This window comes from Giraffa tippelskirchi, chromosome 5 (assembly GCF_054371585.1).
Source record: "Giraffa tippelskirchi isolate mGirTip1 chromosome 5, T2T-mGirTip1v1.2.pri, whole genome shotgun sequence".
Taxonomy (NCBI): Eukaryota; Metazoa; Chordata; class Mammalia; order Artiodactyla; family Giraffidae; genus Giraffa; species Giraffa tippelskirchi.
This window is the reverse complement of record NC_137279.1, coordinates 27,834,678-27,856,542: the sequence shown is the minus strand read 5'-3', so window position 1 is coordinate 27,856,542 and position 21,865 is coordinate 27,834,678. Positions and strand designations below refer to the sequence as shown.

The 21,865-nt window shown below is 38.1% G+C and overlaps 1 protein-coding gene across 8 annotated transcripts in view; it reads right to left on the bottom strand.

Annotated features, from left to right (window-relative positions):
* Positions 1–21,865, bottom strand: part of SPEN (spen family transcriptional repressor) — an 88,575-nt gene that overhangs the window by 60,459 nt on the left and 6,251 nt on the right. For 4 of the 8 annotated variants that reach the window (XM_081488116.1, XM_081488118.1, XM_081488117.1 and 1 more), the window contains exon 2: positions 382–1,960. Coding sequence is in view for 4 of the 8 variants with exons in the window: in XM_081488112.1 (XP_081344238.1) it covers positions 1,640–1,960 (321 nt within the window). In the remaining 4 variants the exon portion in view is untranslated. The remainder of the gene's footprint in view (positions 1–381; positions 1,961–21,865) is intronic. The other 4 variants (XM_081488112.1, XM_081488113.1, XM_081488114.1 and 1 more) reach the window with 1 other exon arrangement.

Here is a 21,865-nt window from a genome sequence, read left to right as displayed (position 1 = left end):
TTCTGGAATTTGGATAGATATTTCACTGTCTAACAAAGAAGAGGGGTTCTTCTGAGACTTAAAAGAGAAAATTTCATAAATAATTCAATTAGTACCCTATCAAATGTTAATCAGTAAGAGCTATTATTAATGATATAACAGAAGCAATAGGTAATAGTTCTAGGAGAATTACTGCTATATCTGATACTTTATAAATATGCAAAGTTCTTATCCATTAGGAAGATACAGAAGGCAGGCACAAGAGCTAGCAGAGCTGACATCTAATAGCTATTCTTTGAATCATCTATTAGTACTAAATAATTCTAGAGTTAGTGGGGAAAAAAAGAAAGTTTGACTTGGGTTAGGAGAGGGGCTAATATACACAGGTCAGGACATACCAACCTTTTCCAAGTGTGGAACCACGACCTATAATCCCAATTAAATCTAGGGAGAGAATTGTGAACATAACTTCCCCAATTTTGGCCCCTCTTTTGGGGGTAATCCACCTTCTTAATGGGCAAGGGTGTCAAATGATATTTAGATGAACCACAAGGAAAAAAAATCTTAATGACCAGATAAAATAATTCCACTGGAAGCAAGCAGTCCCAGACAAACTGTAACTCTCAAACCCCCAGACTTCTTTCTTGAGACAGTAGAAAATTATAAATTGATCCACATTCAAAAAAATCTCCAGCCCTAAGTATGAATCAGGCAGCTGACAGAATAGGAAATATCCTCTACGACTCCACCAAATGAGGAAGGCACAGTTGCTCGCCAACAGTTCACCTTTGTAGCCATCCAGCAAAGTCCATTTTGATTGCTGTATCCACAACTGATCATCACCATGTGTTCAAAGCTAAAGTACCTTTAATTGGACAGCAACTTGCTTAAGAAACAGGATAGTAATCCTCTTCTCTTGGGCTAATGAAATCTTGACAACATGATATCCCATACATTCCAGCAATTAGAAAAGAAGGGCTATATTCCAGGATTTAGGAACGTCCATTATCTCAATTTTTCCCCATTCCATCAAGGAGTATAATTCCAACATGGAAATTGTGTAGATCCAAAATGGAAAAATCAAGCATTGCCTTCACTCCTCTTCATCCAAGTACACATTTCCAGGTTAAAGTATTGTTTGTAGAATCCAAGAGGTCGAATCATATGGACTGCTAGGTTTTTTGGCGACAATCCAATTCGTTCATTCACTTCGTGCAGTGAAAACTGAGAAGCAAATATCAAATACTAAAAGAATCTGTAGGCTCTAATATTCCAGAAATATTCCATATAGTACAACCACAAAATCTGTAGCCAAGTAGCTCCATCAGGTAGAAGAGATATATCCAAGGAAAGCCTTAACATTATCCAAGAGAAGGAATAAAAGTCTAGAAGACAGGTAACTCCAAAAATGATGCTGCCATACAAAATCTTCCACCACTTTATATCTCAGGAGTAGATATCCAATCAGCTGCAGGAAATATCCTCTACGATTCCATAAGATACCAGCCACTGGGATAGAAATCACTTCCGTTTCCAACCCAAAATAGGAAACATTGAGAATGCCCAAAACTTTAAATCCATCTGGGGCCCCTAAATACGAGTTTCTGTTTCTCACCATATCAAATACAAAATACCTGCCTACAGAAACCTTGGAACTTACCCATCAAGTCTCCGCTCATAACGTCCTTCTCGTGCATGAAGTGATGGTGGGGGGCCATAAGTAGGCCCTCCACCACCTCCTCTGAACCCAGAAACCTCTCTACTACGAGATGCTATGGAAACTGTATCATCCAATCCCCGAGCAGCACTCGGAATGGTGCCTGGTTCATTATAATCCGTGCGTAGGTCTCTATCTCCCATTTTGTTGACTGAGTTGTGAGCTTTCTGTGCACTTTTGATGTCCACAAAATCCACAAAGGCAGCCACTCCTCCTTCAGAACCCCTCTTTGGGAGAATTTTGACACTTTCCACGCGGCCATATCTAAAAAAATAAAAAAATAAAAAGTCAGTGTTATTGCTGCATAGTAATGATTTTCCAAAAATAGTTTTTAAAATGTTTCTTATATTTAAACAATTTACATTATGCATGTACAGGGGATGGGCTGCGAGTTAATTTTAAATGTCTTGTATACTCACATTTTTCTTTTTTGAGGCAAATATTTACAAACATTTTTACCAGATTATTTTATTGCTCTCATTTGTAAATATAGTATTTACTATAAACTGCCTTTTACCTTTCTAGAACACTGAGCTGAATGACTTTCAGAAGTTTTTAGGAATTTTACATCCTAAAAAAGGATATTATACCTAAGATAATCAAAGTAACTTACCAGTCTTAAGAGATTTTTATTAAAGTAAAAACTGTAGCTGAAAATAGCTATTTTAAAGATTTCATTTTAATTTAATTCATCAAGTGAAAATGATCTTACTGAAAAAATAAGATGATTTCAAACACTCCTTACTGGAAGGCAAAATAAATTCAAATATTCTGTGCATGTGCAAGTATCAGTCCTAATTTTTAATGTAATTTTTTGCTATTTAATTCTCTTTTCCAGGGGATTAAAAGTGTTAAAATTTATAATTTATGTATAACTAAATTGTTTATCTAAATTAATACATCAGAAAAATCTTTTGACAGACTCTATGTTCTCATTTTCATTTCAAAAATAATGTTTACTATGTATAAAAAGAAAAATTGTAGGGCACTGTTATTCTGAAGCATGCATGTAAAAAATATAATTACCTAGAATTTTAAAATTCAAGAAAATTCTACAAATTTCATTAGGAGTTAACTGTATTTTATATATCCCTGTAATTTGGCTATTTTTTTTTAATTTGGCATTTTAAAAGGTGGGCACAGCACTTTTAAATATAACACTCTTACATGCTGACAACCCAAGATCGTAATTTTACACTTCCCCTGAAGAAGCTGACATTATCAGAAAGCAGAACTTTTCATTTATATTCTCCAGTATGATTTAAGTTGTTACCTCTCACAAGGGAAACATAATCCTAAAATCCAGTTTCATCACACAACTGAACTAGATGTAACGAAATTATGTGGGGTAAATTAATTGATGAAAGCAGCTTTTAAATTTGGGGAATAAAATGATAGAAACAGAAATATAAACATCAAAAAAAATACCTTCAAATGTATCTGACAAAGGACTTGTATCAAGAATCTAAGAAATCTTAACTCATTTTTTAAAAATTAGAGAAGACACTTCAGCAAAGAAGATATACAGATGGCAGACAAGCCCAGAAAAAGATGCTCAAAATCATTAGTCATTAGGGAAATACAAATCAAAACCACAATAAAATACCACTCAGTTCACACCCACTAGTTTGGCTATTAGGAAAGAGAACAGAACAGAACAAATATTGGCAAGGATATGGAGAAATCTGAAACCTCCTGCATAGCTGCTGGAACTGTAAAATGGTACAGCCACTGTGGAAAAGTAGCATTTTTTCCAAAAGTTAAGCACAGAATTACCATGTAACCCAGCACTTCCTAGGTATATACCCAAGACAACTGAAAACTAGGGCTCAACTATCTGAGCACCAATGTTGAAGGTGAAGGTGAAAGTCGCTCAGTCGTTTCCGACTCCTTGAGACCCCATGGACTTAGTACATGGAATTCTCCAGGCCAGAATACTGGAGTGAGTAGCCTTTCCCTTCTCCAGGGGATCTTCCCAACCCAGGAATCGAACTGGGGTCTCCTGCATCACAGGCAGATTCTTTACCAACTGAGCTATGAGGGAAGCCTTCATATGAACCAATGTTGGTACATATGCACCAATGTCATTATTCACAAACACCAAAAGATGGAAACAACCCAAGTGTCCATCAATGGGTGAATGAATAAAATGAAATGTGGTATATACATAAAATGGAATATTATATTCAGACATAAAAAGAAATGAAGTTTTGATACATGCTAGAATATGGATAAACCTTGAAAACATCATACTAAATGAAATAAGCCAGACACAAAAGGACAATTAATTTATGATTCCACTTACATGAGGTATCTGGACTAGACAAACTCATAAAGACAAAGTAGAATAAAATTTGGGGAGATACTGCTTAATGGTACAGAGTTTTTGCATGAAATGAAAAAAATTCTAAAAATAGATAGTGCTAATGGTTACATAACATTGTGAGTACACTTTTTTTTTGGCTGTGCCAAGCAGCTTCCAGGATTAGTTCCCCAACCAGGGATAGAACCTGGGCCCTGGCAGTAAAAGCACCAAATTCCAACCACTGGACCACCAGGGACTTCCCTGTGAATGTACTTAATGTCACCAACTGTACACGTCAAATGGTTAAAATAATAAATTTTGTATTTTGTATATTTTAACATGCACACACATATACAACTTATCACTTCAGCTCAAGAGCACAAAGGTATATTCTATTAGAAAGAAGAAAGAGAAAAGAGGGAAGCTTCAGCCAACTCTCTGTCAAAAAAGAGTCAGCGAGGAAAAAACAAATATTTAAGTTTAAATTCTAAATAATAAAGAGCTAAATGCAATACTGAAAAGAGGGGCCAAATACTCAATGCACAGATTATGCATGTAAAACAAAGTCAAATGGCCCTCCTTCATCAAAACGGTGGGCTCACAGTCCCCATCATTGTTATTTAAGGGGAGTACACTCTGGAAACAAAATACAAATTTGTCTCCAAATTTAACAAAGAATTTCATCAGGTATTACATTACTCTTTTACACTGAGAAGACCAGAAACACTCAAATCTTAAAAAAAAAAAAAAAAACAACTGCTTAACTCTTCATATTCATAAAAACTCAGCATGTAGATGGACCATAAAGAAGGCTAAGCACCAAAGAATTGATGCTTTGGAACTGTGGTGCTGGAGAAGACTCATGAGAGTCCCTTGGACAGCAAGGAGATCAAACCAGTCAATCCAAAGTAAATCAATGCTGAATATTCACTGGAAGAACTGATGCTGAAGCTCGAATACTTTGATCACCTGATGAAGAGCTGACTCACTGGAAAAGACCCTGATGCTGGGAAAGACTGAGGGCAGGAGGAGAAAGGGGTGACAGGTGAGATGGTTGAATGGCATCACTGACTCAATGGATATGAGTTTGAGCAAACTTCAGAAGATAGTGAAGGACAGGGAAGCCTGGCATGCTGTAGTCCATGGGATCACAAACAGTCGGACACAACTTAGCAACTGAACAACAAAAACAAAATGTAAATGTGATGTCCTGATTTTGTCTACTCTTTTCAAAACAACACATTTCCTATAGTACTCAGTTCAGTTCAGTCGCTCAGTCGTGTCCGACTCTTTGCGACCCCATGAATTGCAGCACGCCAGGCCTCTCTGTTCATCACCAACTCCCGGAGTCTACCCAAACCCATGTTCATCGAGTCGGTGATGCCATCCAACCATCTCATCCTCTGTCATCCCCTTCTCCTCCCGCCCCCAATCCTACCCAGCATCAGGGTCTTTTCCAATGAGTCAATCCTTCGCATGAGGTGGCCAAAGTATTGGAGTTTCAGCTTCAACATCAGTCCTTCCAATGAACACCCAGGACTGATCTCTTTTAGGATGGATTGATTGGATCTCCTTGCAGTCCAAGGGACTCTCAAGAGTCTTCTCCAACACCACAGTTCAAAAGCATCAATTCTGCGGCGCTCAGCTTTCTTCACCGTCCAACTCTCACATCCATACATGACCACTGGAAAAACCATAGCTTTGACTAGACGGACTTTTGTTAGCAAAGTAATGTCTCTGCTTTTAAATATGCTATCTAGGTTGGCCATAACCTTCCTTCCAAGGAGTAAGCGTCCTATAGTACTCAAGTAGTCCTCAAGTGTTCAAGATGAAACATTTACCTGACATTTACTAATCAAAAATAAAGAACAAAAATAATAAAATCACAATTAGAAAATATTTCCTTTTTTAAAAAACAACATCAAGCCTTAGCTATAGGTTTTCAAAGAATCTATTGAAGAGTCTCCAGTAATATGCACAAAATTTTTAAGTTACATAGTCACTGCTTGTAGTAATAAGTTAATTCACTTGTAGCTTTTAAAGAATCAAGAGAACCTAAACTTTTAAAAAATGAGAATATAAATTTGAGAAATCATATCTGATTGCTACCAGCTGCAGTACCGGAGAAGGCAATGGCACCCCACTCCAGTACTCTTGCCTGGAAAATCCCATGGACGGAGGAACCTGGCAGGCTACAGTTCATGGGGTCGCAAAGAGTCGGACACGACTGAGCGACTTCACTTTCACTTTTCCCTTTCATGCACTGGAGAAGGAAATGGCAACCCACTCCAGTATTCTTGCCTGGAGAATCCCAGGGACGGCGGAGCCTGGTGGGCTGCCGTCTATGGGATCGCACAGAGTCGGACACAACTGAAGCGACTTAGCAGCAGCAGCTGCAGTACATAAAATCTAAAAGGTTTGTTTTCAAAAACACAATAAAAAAATATTACATTGGTTTCTGTTTGGTCAAAAATATTGGGCTGCCATCTATGGGATCACAGAGAGTCGGACACAACTGAAGCGACTTAGCAGCAGCAGCTGCAGTACATAAAATCTAAAAGGTTTATTTTCAAAAACACAATAAAAAAATATTATATTGGTTTCTGTTTGGTTAAAAATATTCATCATCAAAAAATATTAAATTTATCAACACACACTATAGTTCTTAAAAGTTTTTAAGAGAGAATTTTAAAATAACCCTGAATAATGCCGCATTTACTGCGATGGCTTCCCTGGTGGCTCAAACAGTAAAAGCATCTGCTTACAGTGCGAGAGACCCGGGTTCAATCCCTGGGTCAGGAAGATCCCCTGGAGAAGGAAATGGCAACCCACTCCAGTACTCTTGCCTGGAAAATTCCATGGATGGAGGAGTCTGGTGGGCTACAGTCCATGGGGTCGCAAAGAGTCACACACAACTGAGCAACTTCACTTTCACTTGGATTTGCTTAAACATCTATTTATGGGCTTTCCCGGTGGCTCCGTCTATGGGGTTGCTAAAGAGTCGGACATGACTTTGCAACTAAACAACAATTTTTCACATTATGAAAATATTCAAAATCATTCCTCTTCCAAACTCAAACAGTTGGGTCATAAATATATCCATCACAACCACCAAGCTATCTGTATCAATGCTGTAACATCAACACTTACAGAAACCTTTTATAGTAAAAAATTTTTATGAAGGAATTACAAAATTTATAAATCAATGACTTGATCCTATATTTAGACCAAAAGACTGGTTTCCCCTTTGTGTTAGACCTTTATTTCCTATACCAGTGACTACCAATACTTCAAGAATACCAAAATGCAGAATCCGCTAGAAATTTAAATGCATTATGTGTGTGTGTGTGCTAAGTTGATTCAGTCATGTCTGACTCTGTGCAAGCCTATCGACCCTATGCCAGGCTCCTCTGTCCATGGGATTCTCCAGGCAAGAATACTGGAGTGGGTTGCCATGCCCTCCTCCAGGGGTTCTTAACAGCACTTAAACTGGAGCTGGCCACATTTTTCCTATATAATCACAGGTCAAATTTTTTTAAACTTTCATTGCAATAAAATCTAACATAAAATTAGCTATTTCATTTAAGTGTACAATCTCAATCTTTTCAAATAAATCACAGCTATTTCTGGTCATCAAAATAATGGAGGCAGATATTAAAGCTACCTCATTCACAATTACTGGTACTCCCCACACGTCAACACATTAAATGTAGCATGTAGCTCAGAATCATATATTTAGATTGCAAAACTCCTGCAGTTTGGACATAACCAAATAAGATGTTGATATTTTTAATATGTCATATATCTCATTATCAATTTAAATAAGTTAAAAACCAAAGGAAGAACCTGTTTTAACAATTATCTAGAATGACAAAGATAAGTTTAAATTGTTAGCATGACAATCAAACTACAAGTTAATAGTTTTACTCTGTCCAAAGGATCAAAAATTGATATAAGCCCAGAAAATAGGAAATATTTGCAAATTATTTATCTGATAGCTGTTACAACTCAACAATGAAAAAGTCATATTGCAACTTAAAAATAGGCAAAGGATATACAGACAATTTCTCCCAAAAAGGCAAACAGCTAATAAACACACAAAAATTAGCTTAACATTAGACTTTAAGAAAATAAGAACCAAAACCACAGTGAGATACCACTTCACACTTAATACAATGGCAAAAATAAAAATGACAGACAAGTTATTAGGGTAAGAAGATTTCTAAGATTTTCCTAAGATTTCTAAACCCTAAGGCATTGCTGGTGAAATTGCAAAATGGTACAGTCACTTTGGAAATCAATTTGGAAGTTCCTGAAAATGTTCAACTTAGAATCATATAATTCAGCAATTCTTCTCCTAGATATGAATTGAAAATGTATGTCCACATAAAAACACAGAAATGTCACAATATCATTATTCATAATAGCCAAAAAAAAAGTTCAACTGCTGAGTGGAGTTTTTAAAATGTGGTATGTCCATTCAATGGAATGTAATTCAGCAATAAAAAGGAATGAAGTTCTAATACATGCTACAACAATGGATGAATCTCAAAGATATTATACTAAGTAAAAGAAGATGATCACATATTGTATGATTTCATATGTGAAAGGTCCAAAATAGGCAAATACACAGAACTAGAAAAAAAGATTAGTGGATGCCAGCAGTTGGGGAGAAGAAAGAATGGGGAATGACTGCTAATAGCTTTCATTCTGGAGTGATGAAAATATTCTGATATCAGTGGTGATGGCTGCACAACTCTGCAATCATTCTAAAAAACAACTGAACTATAAACTTTCAGGGGAAGAATTTTATGCCATGTGAATTATATCTCATTAAAACTGCCATTAAAAGAAGAAGACACAAAATAGTACCTGTCACTGTCTTTTAATATTTACGTGTATATGTATGTATGTATTTTTGGCTGTGATGAGTCTACACTGCTATGCACGGGCTTTCTCTAGCTGCAGTGTGCAAGCTTCTCATTGTGGTGGCTTCTGCTGTTGCGGAGCATGGGCTCTAAGGTGCACAGGCTTCAGTAGTTACTGCCTATGGACTCAGCTGCCCCAGGGCATGTGGGATATTCTACAACCAAGGATCAAACTGGTGTCCCCTGCATTGCAAGGTGGATTCTTAACCACCGGACTTCCAGGGAAGTCCCTGTCACTATCTTTTAATACATCAGAATTTATGTCTCCTTTAGTCACAAGTGTCTACGTTAGCTCAATATATTCGGTTGGCCAAAAAGTTTTTGTTCATTCAGGGTTTTCAGAATACCCGAAAGAACTTTTTGGCCCATTCAATAAATCAACTGAATGCCACGTTTCCTGTAAATGGGCACACGTTGAAGACGTTTTCTATTTCAGGCATGCCTGCCTGGGAAGATAAGAAACCCATTAGATGACAACCAAAACCTATCTTCATTTCACAGCAATACCGAATTCTTTCAGTATAAATGTATAAAATATACTACAAGCTATTCTTAGAAAATTAACATATTCCCCTTTAATCACACTCTATCTTTGGAGTAAGAACTGTACAAATAATAACTAAAGATGGCAAAAACAGATTCAGAATCCCTACAGCCAGCAAAGAGGAGTCAACCACAGGCTCCCAGCCTCATTTTTAGAAAAAGCTAATATTCTAAAATGTTGCTCTACTTGGAGGAATGGGGAAGTGGTGGAAAAAGAAGGGGGTGGAGAATGATTTGTAAGAGCTTGCTGATTTGTGTACTCTGTCAAAAATAATTAACTAATAGTTTGTTGTACAGTCTTCTTCTACAGACTCTCAGGATGAGATAAAATACGTATGTCATAAAGGAAAAGACTATATAAACCACGTAAAAATTATAGCTCCTAAATTGCAAAATGCAGTCAAAAGACAAATGGGGAAAAATAACTGCAAATGAGAAATATGTGATTTCCTAAATAGACAAACTTCTGCAAATCAAAGGAGACAGAAGCCCCCAAAATTGGCAAAATACCTAAATAGGAAATTCTTTAACAATTTCACTCAAAATTTCAAAAATCAAAAAAGTGTACCATGTAACACAAAAATCTAAATATTAATATCTAGATAACAGTGAAAGTCTTAAGAAAATAATACTTTCATAACACTGTCTGCAGGAGTATAAATTAGATAAATGTCTAAAGAAGACAATCTGATAGTATCTTTAATAATGGGACACTCCTAGCGTCCAGTGGTTGGTTAGGACTCCATGCTTCTCATGCAGGGGTGCAGATTCGATCCATGGTCAGCGGAACTAAGATTCCGCATGCCCTGTGACCCAGTCAAAAATAAATGAAAAAAGAAATTTAGAACTAAGTACACATCCCCAGAAATTTCATTCACAGGAATTTTTCACTCATGTATAATTGCACATATCTCAGTGTACAAGATTCCTTAGTAAGCAGTACTGATTACAACAATAAAAAAAAAAAAGGAACCACCATTCCACTTTGTCTCTATGAATTTGACTGCTCCAGGTAGTTAATGTAAGTAGACGCATACAGTATTCGTTCTTTTGTGACTTATTTCACCTAGCATAATGTCTTCAAGGTTCATCCGTGGTGTAGCATAAGTCAGAATTTCCTTTCCTAACATAATATTGCAAATCAAAAATACTCAGACTTTCCTGGTAGTACAGTGGATAAGAATCTGCCTGCTAACGCAAGGGACATGGGTTCAATCCCTGATCCAGGAGGATCCCACATGTCTCAGGGCAACTAAGCCAGTGCACCACAACAACTGAAGCCTGAGCTCTGGAGCCCATAGGTCGGGTGCCTGCAGCCTGTGCTTGCAACCAGAGAAGCCACTGCAGGGAGAAGCCTGCACACCAAAGAAAAAAACAGTAGCACAACCCCCACCCGATGGATATACAGTATTTAGAGACATTAAGCTCTTTTATTATCCAACTAATCATTAATATATACTTTTTAAAAATTTTCACAGCATTCCAGTGACTCTTATTCATTATGAAGAATGACAGGTAGAAACAGATTTTCTTTTTCTTTTTTTGGCTTGAAAGAGCTTTTAATATTATACTCGTTCATCTCTCACTTTATCAAAAGTGAGAGAATCAAAACACCATTTGTATCAAAAGTTGACACAGTGAGCATATACATGAGAGAGTTACATGTACAGATTTTCATCGGCCCCATAGAGATCATGCCAGTAAATTTGCCAGCAAATCTGGAAATATGGCAGCAAATTTGGAAAACTCAGCAGTGGCCATAGGACTGGAAAAGGTCAGTTTTCATTCCAATCCCAAAGAAAGGCAATGCCAAAGAATGCTCAAACTACCACACAATTGCACTCATCTCACATGCTAGTAAAGTAATGCTCAAAGTTCTCCAAGCCATGCTTCAACAGTACGTGAATCATGAACTTCCAGATGTTCAAGTTGGATTAAAGAAAGGTAGAGGAACCAGAGATCAAATTGCCAACATCTGCTGGATCATCGAAAAAGCAAGAGAGTTCCAGAAAAATATCTACTTCTGCTTTATTGACTACGCCAAAGCCTTTGACTGTGTGGACCACAAGAAACTCTGGAAAATTCTGAAAGAGATGGGAATACCAGACCATCTGATCTGCCTCTTGAGAAATCTATATGCAGGTCAGGAAGCAACAGTCAGAACTGGACATGGAACAACGGACTGGTTCCAAATAGGGAAAGAAGTACATCAAAGCTGTATACTGTCACTCTGCTTATTTAACTTATATGCAGAGTACATCATGAGAAATGCTGGGCTGGAGGAAGCACAAGCTGGAATCAAGATTGCCGGGAGAAATATCAATAACCTCAGATATGCAGATGATACCACCCTTATGGCAGAAAGTGAAGAAGAACTAAAGAGCCTCTTGATGAAAGTGAAAAAGTTGGCTTAAAACTCAACATTCAGAAAACTAAGATCATGGCATCTGGTCCCATCACTTCATGGCAAATAAATGGAGAAACAGTGGAAACAGTGACAGACTATTTTTTGGGGGCTCCAAAATCACTGCAGATAGATGGTCACTGCAGCCATGAAATTAAAAGACACTTGCTCCTTGGAAGAAAACCTATGACCAACCTAGACAGCATATTAAAAAGCAGAGACATTACTTTGCCAACAAAGGTCCGTCTAGTCAAGGCTATGGTTTTTGCAGTAGTCATGTATGGATGTAAGAGTTGGACTATAAAGAAAGCTGATCGCCGAAGAACTTACGCTTCTGAACTGTGGTACTGGAGAAGACTCTTGAGAGTCCCCTGGACTGCAAGGAGATCCAACCAGTCCATCCTAAAGGAAATCAGTCCTGAATATTCATCGGAAGGACTGATGCTGAAGCTGATACTCCAATCCTTTGGCCACCTGATGAAAAGAACTGACTCATTCTAAAAGACCCTGATGCTGTGAAAGGTTGAAGGCAGGAGGAGAACGGGATGACAGAGGATGAGATGGCTGGATGGCATCACCCACTCAATGGGCAAGAGTTTGAGTAAACTCCAGGAGTTGGCAATGAACAGCGAGGGCTGGCATGCTGCAGTCCATGGGGTCGCAAAGAGTCGGACACGACTGAGCGACTGAACTGAACTGACTGATCATATTACACATCCCATTTTATACCTTGCTTTGTCATTAAATATTTATCCATGCCAATAAAGACCCTTTACCAGTTCTAACATGTTCATAGTTTGCCCTAGAACAAGATTTTCTAAACTAAAAAGACCTCAGAAATCTTAAAATCCAACCCATTTAATTTATTGGAGAAAATAAGTGTACCCACTTTAAATAATAAATGTGTTACTGAAAAAAAAAAATGTGTTACTGAAGGGTTAGTTTCCTATTTTGTCCTTTTTTGCTGCACCACATGGCATACAGGATCTTAGTTCCCCAAAGAGGGACTGAACCCAGGTCCTAAGCAGTGAAAGCATGGAGTTCTAACCATTGGAATGCCAGGGAATTCCCTGTTTTATTTTATATAAAATACCACATACTAACTGAACTAAAGACACTCCATAAATTGAGATTTTTACAAATCTTGTTTTCTTTAAGGCTAGACCCATCTATACAGCAGAAATCAATATCTAATATGGCATTTAATTCTAACATTGGATGTGCTTGAAATTCACGTCATTAAAAGAATTAAAGCTGACCAGAAGAACTGGACATGGAACAACAGACTAGTTCCAAATAGGAAAAGGAGTACGTCAAGGCTGTATATTGTCACCCTGCTTATTTAACTTATATGCAGAGTACATCATGAGAAACGCTGGGCTGGAAGAAACACAAGCTGGAATCAAGATTGCCGGGAGAAATATCAATAACCTCAGATATGCGGATGACACCACCCTTATGGCAGAAAGTGAAGAAGAACTAAAGAGCCTCTTGATGAAAGTGAAAGAGGAGAGTGAAAAAGTTGGCTTAAAGCTCAACGTTCAGAAAACTAAGATCATGGCATCTGGTCCCATCACTTCATGGGAAATAGATGGGGAAACAGTGGAAACAGAGTCAGACTTTATTTTTGGGGGCTCCAAAATCACTGCTGATGGTGATTGCAGCCATGAAATTAAAAGACGCTTACTCCTTGGAAGGAAGGTTATGACCAACCTAGATAGCATATTTAAAAGCAGAGACATTACTTTGCCAACAAAAGTCCGTCTAGTCAAGGCTATGGTTTTTCCAGTGGTCATGTATGGATGTGAGAGTTGGACGGTGAAGAAAGCTGAGCACTGCAGAATTGATGCTTTTGAACCGTGGTGTTGGAGAAGACTCTTGAGAGTCCCTTGGACTGCAAGGAGATCCAACCAGTCCATCCTAAAAGAGATCAATCCTGGGTGTTCATTGGAAGGACTGATGTTGAAGCTGAAACTCCAATACTTTGGCCATCTCATGCGAAGAGTTGGCTCACTGGAAAAGACCCTAATGCTTGGTAGGATTGGGGGCAGGAGGAGAAGGGGACGACAGAGGATGAGATGGTTGGATGGCATCACTGACTCGATGGACATGGGTTTGGGTAGACTCCAGGAGTTGGTGATGGACAGAGGCCTGGCGTGCTGCAATTCATGGGGTCGCAGAGTCGGACATGACTGAGCGACTGAACTGAACTGAACTGAAAAGGAACAATCTTAAAAACCTAAAGATTCCATGATTTTTAGGATAAATGGGGGAGGGAGGAGGATGAAAAAAACAGAAAAAAATTCCCACAAGAAAAAGAGCAGTTCTAATCTAAGTTTACAATGAGGAAAAAGAGGGAAAGAATCAAGCTACTCAAAGGACACTACTTTATTTCATTTTCAAGTCAAAGTTTTTCAGTGATTAACTTTTTAACCTCAACCTTTTTAGGTCAAGACTAAAATCAGTACTTAAATATACTGCTAGCATTCTACTCTTAACCTAATGGTTTGCCTAAACCAACGTTTCTTAAACTTTTTTCCATGGACTGCTTTGACAGTCTTGTGAAACCTATAAACCCTTTCTCAGAATATTATTAAATTAAAGGCTCAGTGGTAAAGAATCCTCCTGACAATGCAAGAGACTTGGGTTTGATTTCTGGGTTGGGAAGATCTCCTGGAAAAGGAAATGGCAACCCACTCCAGTATTCTTCCCTGGAAAATTCCACAGAGAGAACAGCCTGGCAGGCTACAGTCCATGGGGTCATAAGGAAAATAAAATGCATGAATTACAAGGAAACAAATTATATTGAAACACAGTTATCAAATATTCAAAAATAGGCCCTTTTAAACATATAGGAAATTACAGAGGACAAAAGGTGATGTTAATGTATACCACAGGACAAAAATGTAATCAGCAAAACACACACTGTGAGAAACTCGACAGTCAACCTGATTTCCAACAAATTAAGCTGTAAAGAAAGATTAAAACTTACAGATTAAAAAAAAATTTAAATAGTCTAATGTCCATCAATAAGTAAATAAATGTAGTATCTTGACTGTGGTAGTGGTAGTGATTACAAGGATGCCTACATTACTCAAAATTCAACAAACTCAACACTTGAAGCAGGTTCATTTTATTGTATGCAAATTATACCTTAACAAAATTTTTAAAATAAATCTTACATATTTTATTTAGAGCCTGAGTTAAAAAAAAAAAAAGATTCTTAAAGCAATTACAAACTTGAGTACTGGCTCAAGTTTGTAATTGAGCCAATGGTATATTCCTACTCAAATGCCCCAGTTAGACTGGGTATTTGATATACGGATATACCACAGTATTGGTGCATATCTTCTAGAGATAAACATTGAAACATTTATGGATTAAATAAGATGTCTGGGAGCTACTTCAAAATAATACCAACTATACACATTGTAGGGCTCATGCAAAGGAATACAGTTCTTAATTTATTAAGCAACTCTTTGGACAGGGGCGAAAAGTAGTATAGAGGGAGGGGAAAAAGAAAGTTGAGTGCCGCCACTATGGAAAGCAGTATGGACGTTCACCAAAAAATTAAAAATAGAATTACCGTATGACAGCAATTCCACTTCTGGGTATATATCCAAAGAAAACAAAAACACTAATTTGAAAAGATATATGCATCCTCACGTTCACTGCAATATTCATTTATTACCAAAAGCCAAGATACGGAAATAATCTGTATCCACAGATCGATGGATGGCTAAAGATGTGACATACGGGCTGTGTATGTATGTACACACATGCAGAATGGAATACTATTCAGCCATAGAAAAGGAAATCCTGACATTTGGAACAAAATGAATAAAACTTGAGGGCATAATACTAAGTGAAATAAGTCAGAGAAAGACAAATACCATTTGATCTCACTTACATGGGAATTCTTTAAAACAAAAAAATTTTGATACAGAAGAAAATCAGTGCCTGGTGAGTGCAGAGATGGGTGGAACAAAAGGGTGCAAAAGATACAAACTTCCAGTAATAAAGTGAATGTCACAAGGATATAATGTATAGCACAGTGACTGTAGTTAACACTGTATTTGCATATGTGAAAGTTCCTATGAGAGTAAATCTTAAAAGCCCTCATCACAAGGAAAAAAAATGGTTTTTGTAACTATGTATGATGAGGAATGTTAACTAATGGTAATCATTTTGCAATATATACAAATATCATATTATTATGTTGTATGTACCAGAAACCAATATAAGGTTATGTCAGTTATACTTCAATTAAGAATTAAATTAATTAAAATTTACTAATTTAAAATTAATTTTTAAAAATTTAAGTTAAAACAAAAAAAGAAATAAGGTTGAGGTCAGTAAGGTTTGGGAGGAAGTAGAGCAAGGGCAAAATTTGCTGAGATATCACATAAAGTAAATGACTAACACCCAAATACATGGAGCAATGGTGGGACCTAATATTATTCCTAAAAAACAAGCTTCTTACCACTCCCTCTTCTGAATGACTAAGCATATAATACAGCTCATATTGATTCTGTGATTAACCTCATGTCATAAAGTCAGTGCGGAAGTAGAATCAAAACCAACAGTTAAAAAGTGAGGTTGCTCTAAATCTGCCTACAGATGGTACCAGAGGCAGGTGACTCATCCATCCACAAGTTGTCTCCTATAAGGTAAAATCTGAAGACAAAAACATTCAAGTGATTTCCAGTTCCACCTACCTTTCCTTGCCTTTCACCTCCCCCACAGTGTTGGTTTCCAAGAGAGTAGCCAAGAGGGAGGGGATTTGATGCAGAGGCAGCAGGAGCGAGGTACCCAAAGGTAGAGGAGGCAGAGTGGCTGGGATATTAGCTACACTGAAAACGTGACTAGGTAAATAAGCAAATATATTGAGAATAACAAGAGTCAGGTTTCTCACTGTCTGAGAAGCAGTTTATAAACATGGAAATGGGGAGTTCAGAAAGAATCCTCATGTATTGAAACATGTGCGAACACAGCTTTTAAATATATGATATAGTGGTACATGTAATGTATACATATGCATATATTTTGGTGGTGGTGGTGGTGCTCAGTTGCCAAGTTGTGTCCAACTCTTTGTGACCCATGGACTGCAGTACATCAGGCTTCCCTGTCCTTCACTATCTCCTGGAGTTTGCTCAGATTCACATCCGTTGAGTCAGTGATGCCATCTCATCCTCTGCCACCCTCTTCTTTTGCCTTCAATCTTTCCCAGCAACACAGTCTTTTACAGTGAGTCGGCTCTTCATATCAGTTGGACAAAGTATTGGAGCTTCAGCATCAGCATCAGTCCTTCTAATGAATATTCAGAATTGATTTCCTTTAGGATTGACTGGTCTAGGTTTGTCATACCTTTCCAAAGAGCAAGCATCTTTTAATTTCATGGCTGTAGTCACTGTCCAGTGACTGTGGAGCCCAAGAAAATAAAATCTGTGACTGCTTCCACTTTTTCCCCATCTATTTGCCATGAAGTGATGGGACCAGATGCCATGATCTTAGTTTTTTGAATGTTGAATTTTAAGCCAGTCTTCTCACTCTCCTCTTTCACCTTCATCAAGAGGCTCTTTAGTTCCTCTTCACTTTCTGCCATTAGAGTGGTATCATCTGCATATCTGAGGTTGCTGACTTTTCTCCCTGCAATCTTGATTCTAGCTTGTGATTCACCCAGCCTGCCATTCTGCATGATGTTCTCTGCAAAGAAGTTAAATAAGCAAGGTGACAATATACAGCCTTCTCGTACCCCTTTCCCAATTTTGAACCAGTCAGTTGCTCTGTGTAAGGTTCTAACTGCTGCTTCTTGACCCACAGACAGGTTTCTCAGGAGACAAGTAAGATCATCTGGTATTTCCATCTCTTCAAAAATTTCCCAGCTTGTTGTGATCTACACAGTCATAAGCTTTGGCGTAGTCAATGAAGTGGTAGTATACATATACACACACAATACACATCCTCTTATCTCTGTTCTGTTCAGTTCAGTCGCTCAGTCGTGTCCGACTCTTTGCGACCCCATGAATCGCAGCACGCCAGGCCTCCTTGTCCATCACCAACTCTCGGAGTTTACCCAAACCCCGAGTTGGTGATGCCATCCAACCATCTGATCCTCTGTCGTCCCCTTCTCCTCCTGCCCCCAATCCTTCCCAGCATTAGGGTCTTTTCCAATGAGTCAACTCTTCGCATGAGGTGGCCAAAGTATTGGAGTTTCAGCTTCAACATCAGTCCTTCCAATGAACACCCAGGACTGATCTCCTTTAGGATGGACTGGTTGGATCTCCTTGCAGTCCAAGGGACTCTCAAGAGTCTTCTCCAACACCACAGTTCAAAGGCATCAATTCTTCGGCGCTCAGCTTTCTTCATCGTCCAATTCTGACATCCATACGTGACCAATGGAAAAACCATAGCCTTGACTAGATGGATCTTTGTTGGCAAAGTAATGTCTCTGATTTTAAATGCGCTATCTAGGTTGGTCATAATCTTCCTTCCAAGGAGTAAGCGTCTTTTAATTTCTTATCTCTGTACCAATGAGTAAACCTGCACCCAGATCTTGGTTTCTAAATACCATCCCTCATGAAAAGAACCAAGAGTTTCTTGGACAAATTGTTGATTCCAGGACTGGGGGAGGGAAAATACAAGATGAGCCTTTGTTGTTGCCAGAAATAAATGTTTAAGAGAATACTGGGGCGATATCAAAAGGGCATAGTAGCCAATTTGAAGGGGTTCCCACTGGTCAAATCTAGAATGATTTGGGTATGAAAATAAGCAAGCCCTGAATTAAAACCTACAGAAAAAAATGGAAACCACATATATGCGTGTCTGTATGTATACACATATCTCCAAATATATATTGTTGTTGTTTGGTCACTCAGTTGTGGCCAACTCTTTACAATCCCATGGACTGCACCACGCCAGGCTTCCCTGTTCTTCACCGTCTCACGGAGCTTGCTCAAACTCATGTCCATTGAGTTGGTGACGCCATCCAACCGTCTCATCCTCTGTCATCCTCTTCTCCTCCTGCCTTCAATCTTTCCCAGCACCAGGGTCTTTTCTAATGAATCGGCTCTTCACATCAGGTGGCCAAAGTATTGGAGTTTCAGCTTCAGCATCAGTCCTTCTAATGAATATTCAGGAATGATTTCCTTTATGATTGACTGGTTTTATCTCCTTGCAGTTCAAGAGACTCTCAAGAGTCTTCTCCAATACCACAGTTCAAAAGCATCAATTCTTCAGTGTTCAGCCTTCTTTATGGTCCAACTCTCACATCCATACATACATGACTACCAGAAAAACCGTATCTTTGACTATACAGACCTTTTTGGCAAAGTAATGTCTCTGCTTTTTAATATGCTGTCTAGGTTGGTCATAGCTTTTCTTCCAAGGACCAAGCTGAGGTCACCATCTGCAGTGATTTTGGAGCCCAAGAAAATAAAGTCTGCAGTGTTTCCACTGTTTCCCCATCTATTTGCCATGAAGTGATGAGACTGGGTATCTTCATTTTTTGAATGCTGAGTTTTAAGTCAGCTTTTTCACTCTCCTCTTTCACCTTTATTTAAATATGTATATATATTCTCAAAATATATATTTATATTTTGTATATATGTATAAATATATATATTTATATATGTATATAAAAATATATACATATATTTCCAAATATATATATGGAAAATTCTTACCTACAGCAGAATTACTGAAGAAGCAATCATAGTAATAGATTACCATTTGGCAACAATCACAGCAATATATAATATAGTCAAGAGTTAACAATGAGGGGACTTCCTTGGTGGTCCAGTAGATAAGTCTCCTAATTCCCAGTGCAGGGAGCCTAGGTTCAATCCCTGATCAAGGAACTAGATTCCACATGCCACAGCTAAGGCCCAATGCAGCCAAATAAATAAACAAAAATGAAAACATTAAAAAAAAGTTATCAAAGGAAGTTAAGGCTACTGGGTTTAGGGCTGACGATGGAAAAGACTATCAGTTCAATATTGGATATCTTCCCATAAAATGTTAATCAAATAAAAGGGGGAAAACAGTGAAGACTAATTTTACTAGGTGATCAAAGTTAACATCACCAGTGTGGGATGCAGCCATACTGTTTTCATACTTTGATAAAGCACAGAATTATTTCTATGGTATATCTGCCAAGAAAGCATGACCTGATCTGGTCACGAGGTAATATTGGACAGACCTGGGTGGAGGGTCAGCCTGCAGACTGAAAGAACTATGTTCTTTAAGACTATGAGGCACATGAGAATTAAGAGTAAGAAACTGTTACAGAAGGATGACACCCAACAACCAAAGGCAATACACGGTACTGGCTAGGATCCTGGATCAAAAAGGAAAGAGGGACATTGCTGGGATGACTGGCATCATTTGAATGAGGTCTATGGATTGGGTAATACTGTTATACCAGTGTTGATTTCCTGGCTGAGAATACTATGTGGTGGAATGCAGAAGTGTCTTTGTTTTTGGGAGGTATACACTGGAGAATATAAGGGTGAAAGGATGATATGCCAGGAGACAACAAGAGAAGGTAATGGAAGAAATGTAGCAATATGCTAACAACTGAGGAATCTGTGTGAAGGGAATGTGGGAATTCTTTGTACTTTTCCTGAACTATTTCAAAATACATTTTAAATGAAAAAACAGTTAGGCAGTGGATCTAGTTATATAGATTGGTCTTCATTCCTGTGAATCAAATGTTATCTTTTCAAAGAGGCCTTCCTCATCACTGCCATCCCCATTACTCTCCATCCCTTCCTGTGGTTTCTTTTTCCTCATAAAGCAGAATAGGTCATGGCTGATGGTCACTGGAGCTAAATGATGGGTACACGGGATTAATTTACTGTTTTTCTACTTTTTGTGTATGTTCAAAAATCTCCAGGGTAGAATTTTAAAAGTATATCCACAACACAGATTGACCATACAGTATCGTGTGTGTGTGTGTGTGTGTGTGTGTGTGTGTGTGTGTGTGTGTACAGAGAGAGAGAGAGATTCATGCTTCATGCTGTCTGCAGTAATCTACACATACATAGACACAGATCTTGACCCAGGGATTGAACCTGGGTCTCCCACACTGCAGGAAGACTCTTTACCATCTGAGCCACCAGGGAAGCCCCCATATATATATAAATATATATGTGTGTGTATGTATGTATACACACACACCTTTATTAATGCATTAAATAAAAGTATTTAGCAGCAGGTTTAAAAGTTATTGTCATTTTCAAGTTGTGATGAGCCTAAATGAGATATCTGCAACAACTGTAATGTGAAATATGAAAATACATCTGATTGGTGTTGGTGATCATCACAGGTAATCCCCATACTACCATGCTGGTACTATACCACGATACAGTTAAGAGTTGACAGAAATGCTAAATTCTGATAAGAAGTTAGTGAAAATAAAGATACAGTATTTTCCAAGCCAAATTTAAGTACCTCCTCCTAAATTCTGGTCTAAATGGCAATAGTTTTCATTGAAGAATCTAATATCCTTTTGACATAGTAAAGTGCTAAACTTTTAAAATATTTTTTCTTTTAATCTCAGATGACTTAAATAATTTTGAGTGGGGAATGCCCTGGCAGTCCCGTGGCTAGGGGTCCACACTTCCACTGCAGAGGGCATGGGTTGGTTCCCTGGTTGGGGAACTAAGATCCCACATGCCACAACATGCAGCTCCCCCGGCAAAAAAAAAAAATTAATAAAATTTTAAAAATCTTGAGTGAAAAAAGTGCCTTTCATGCAGACAGCATGAAGCATGAATTTTAAAAAGTAATGGTTGACGGGCTTCCCTGGTGGTCCAGTGGTTAAGAATCTGCCTTGCAACACAAGCGACACTGGTTCGATCCCTAGTCTGGGAAGATCCTACATGCCATGAAGCAACTAAGCCTGTGTACCACAACTACTAAGCCCATGTACTGCAACTACTGAAGCCCACACAGTTAGAGCCTGTGCTCCTTAACAAGAGAAGCCA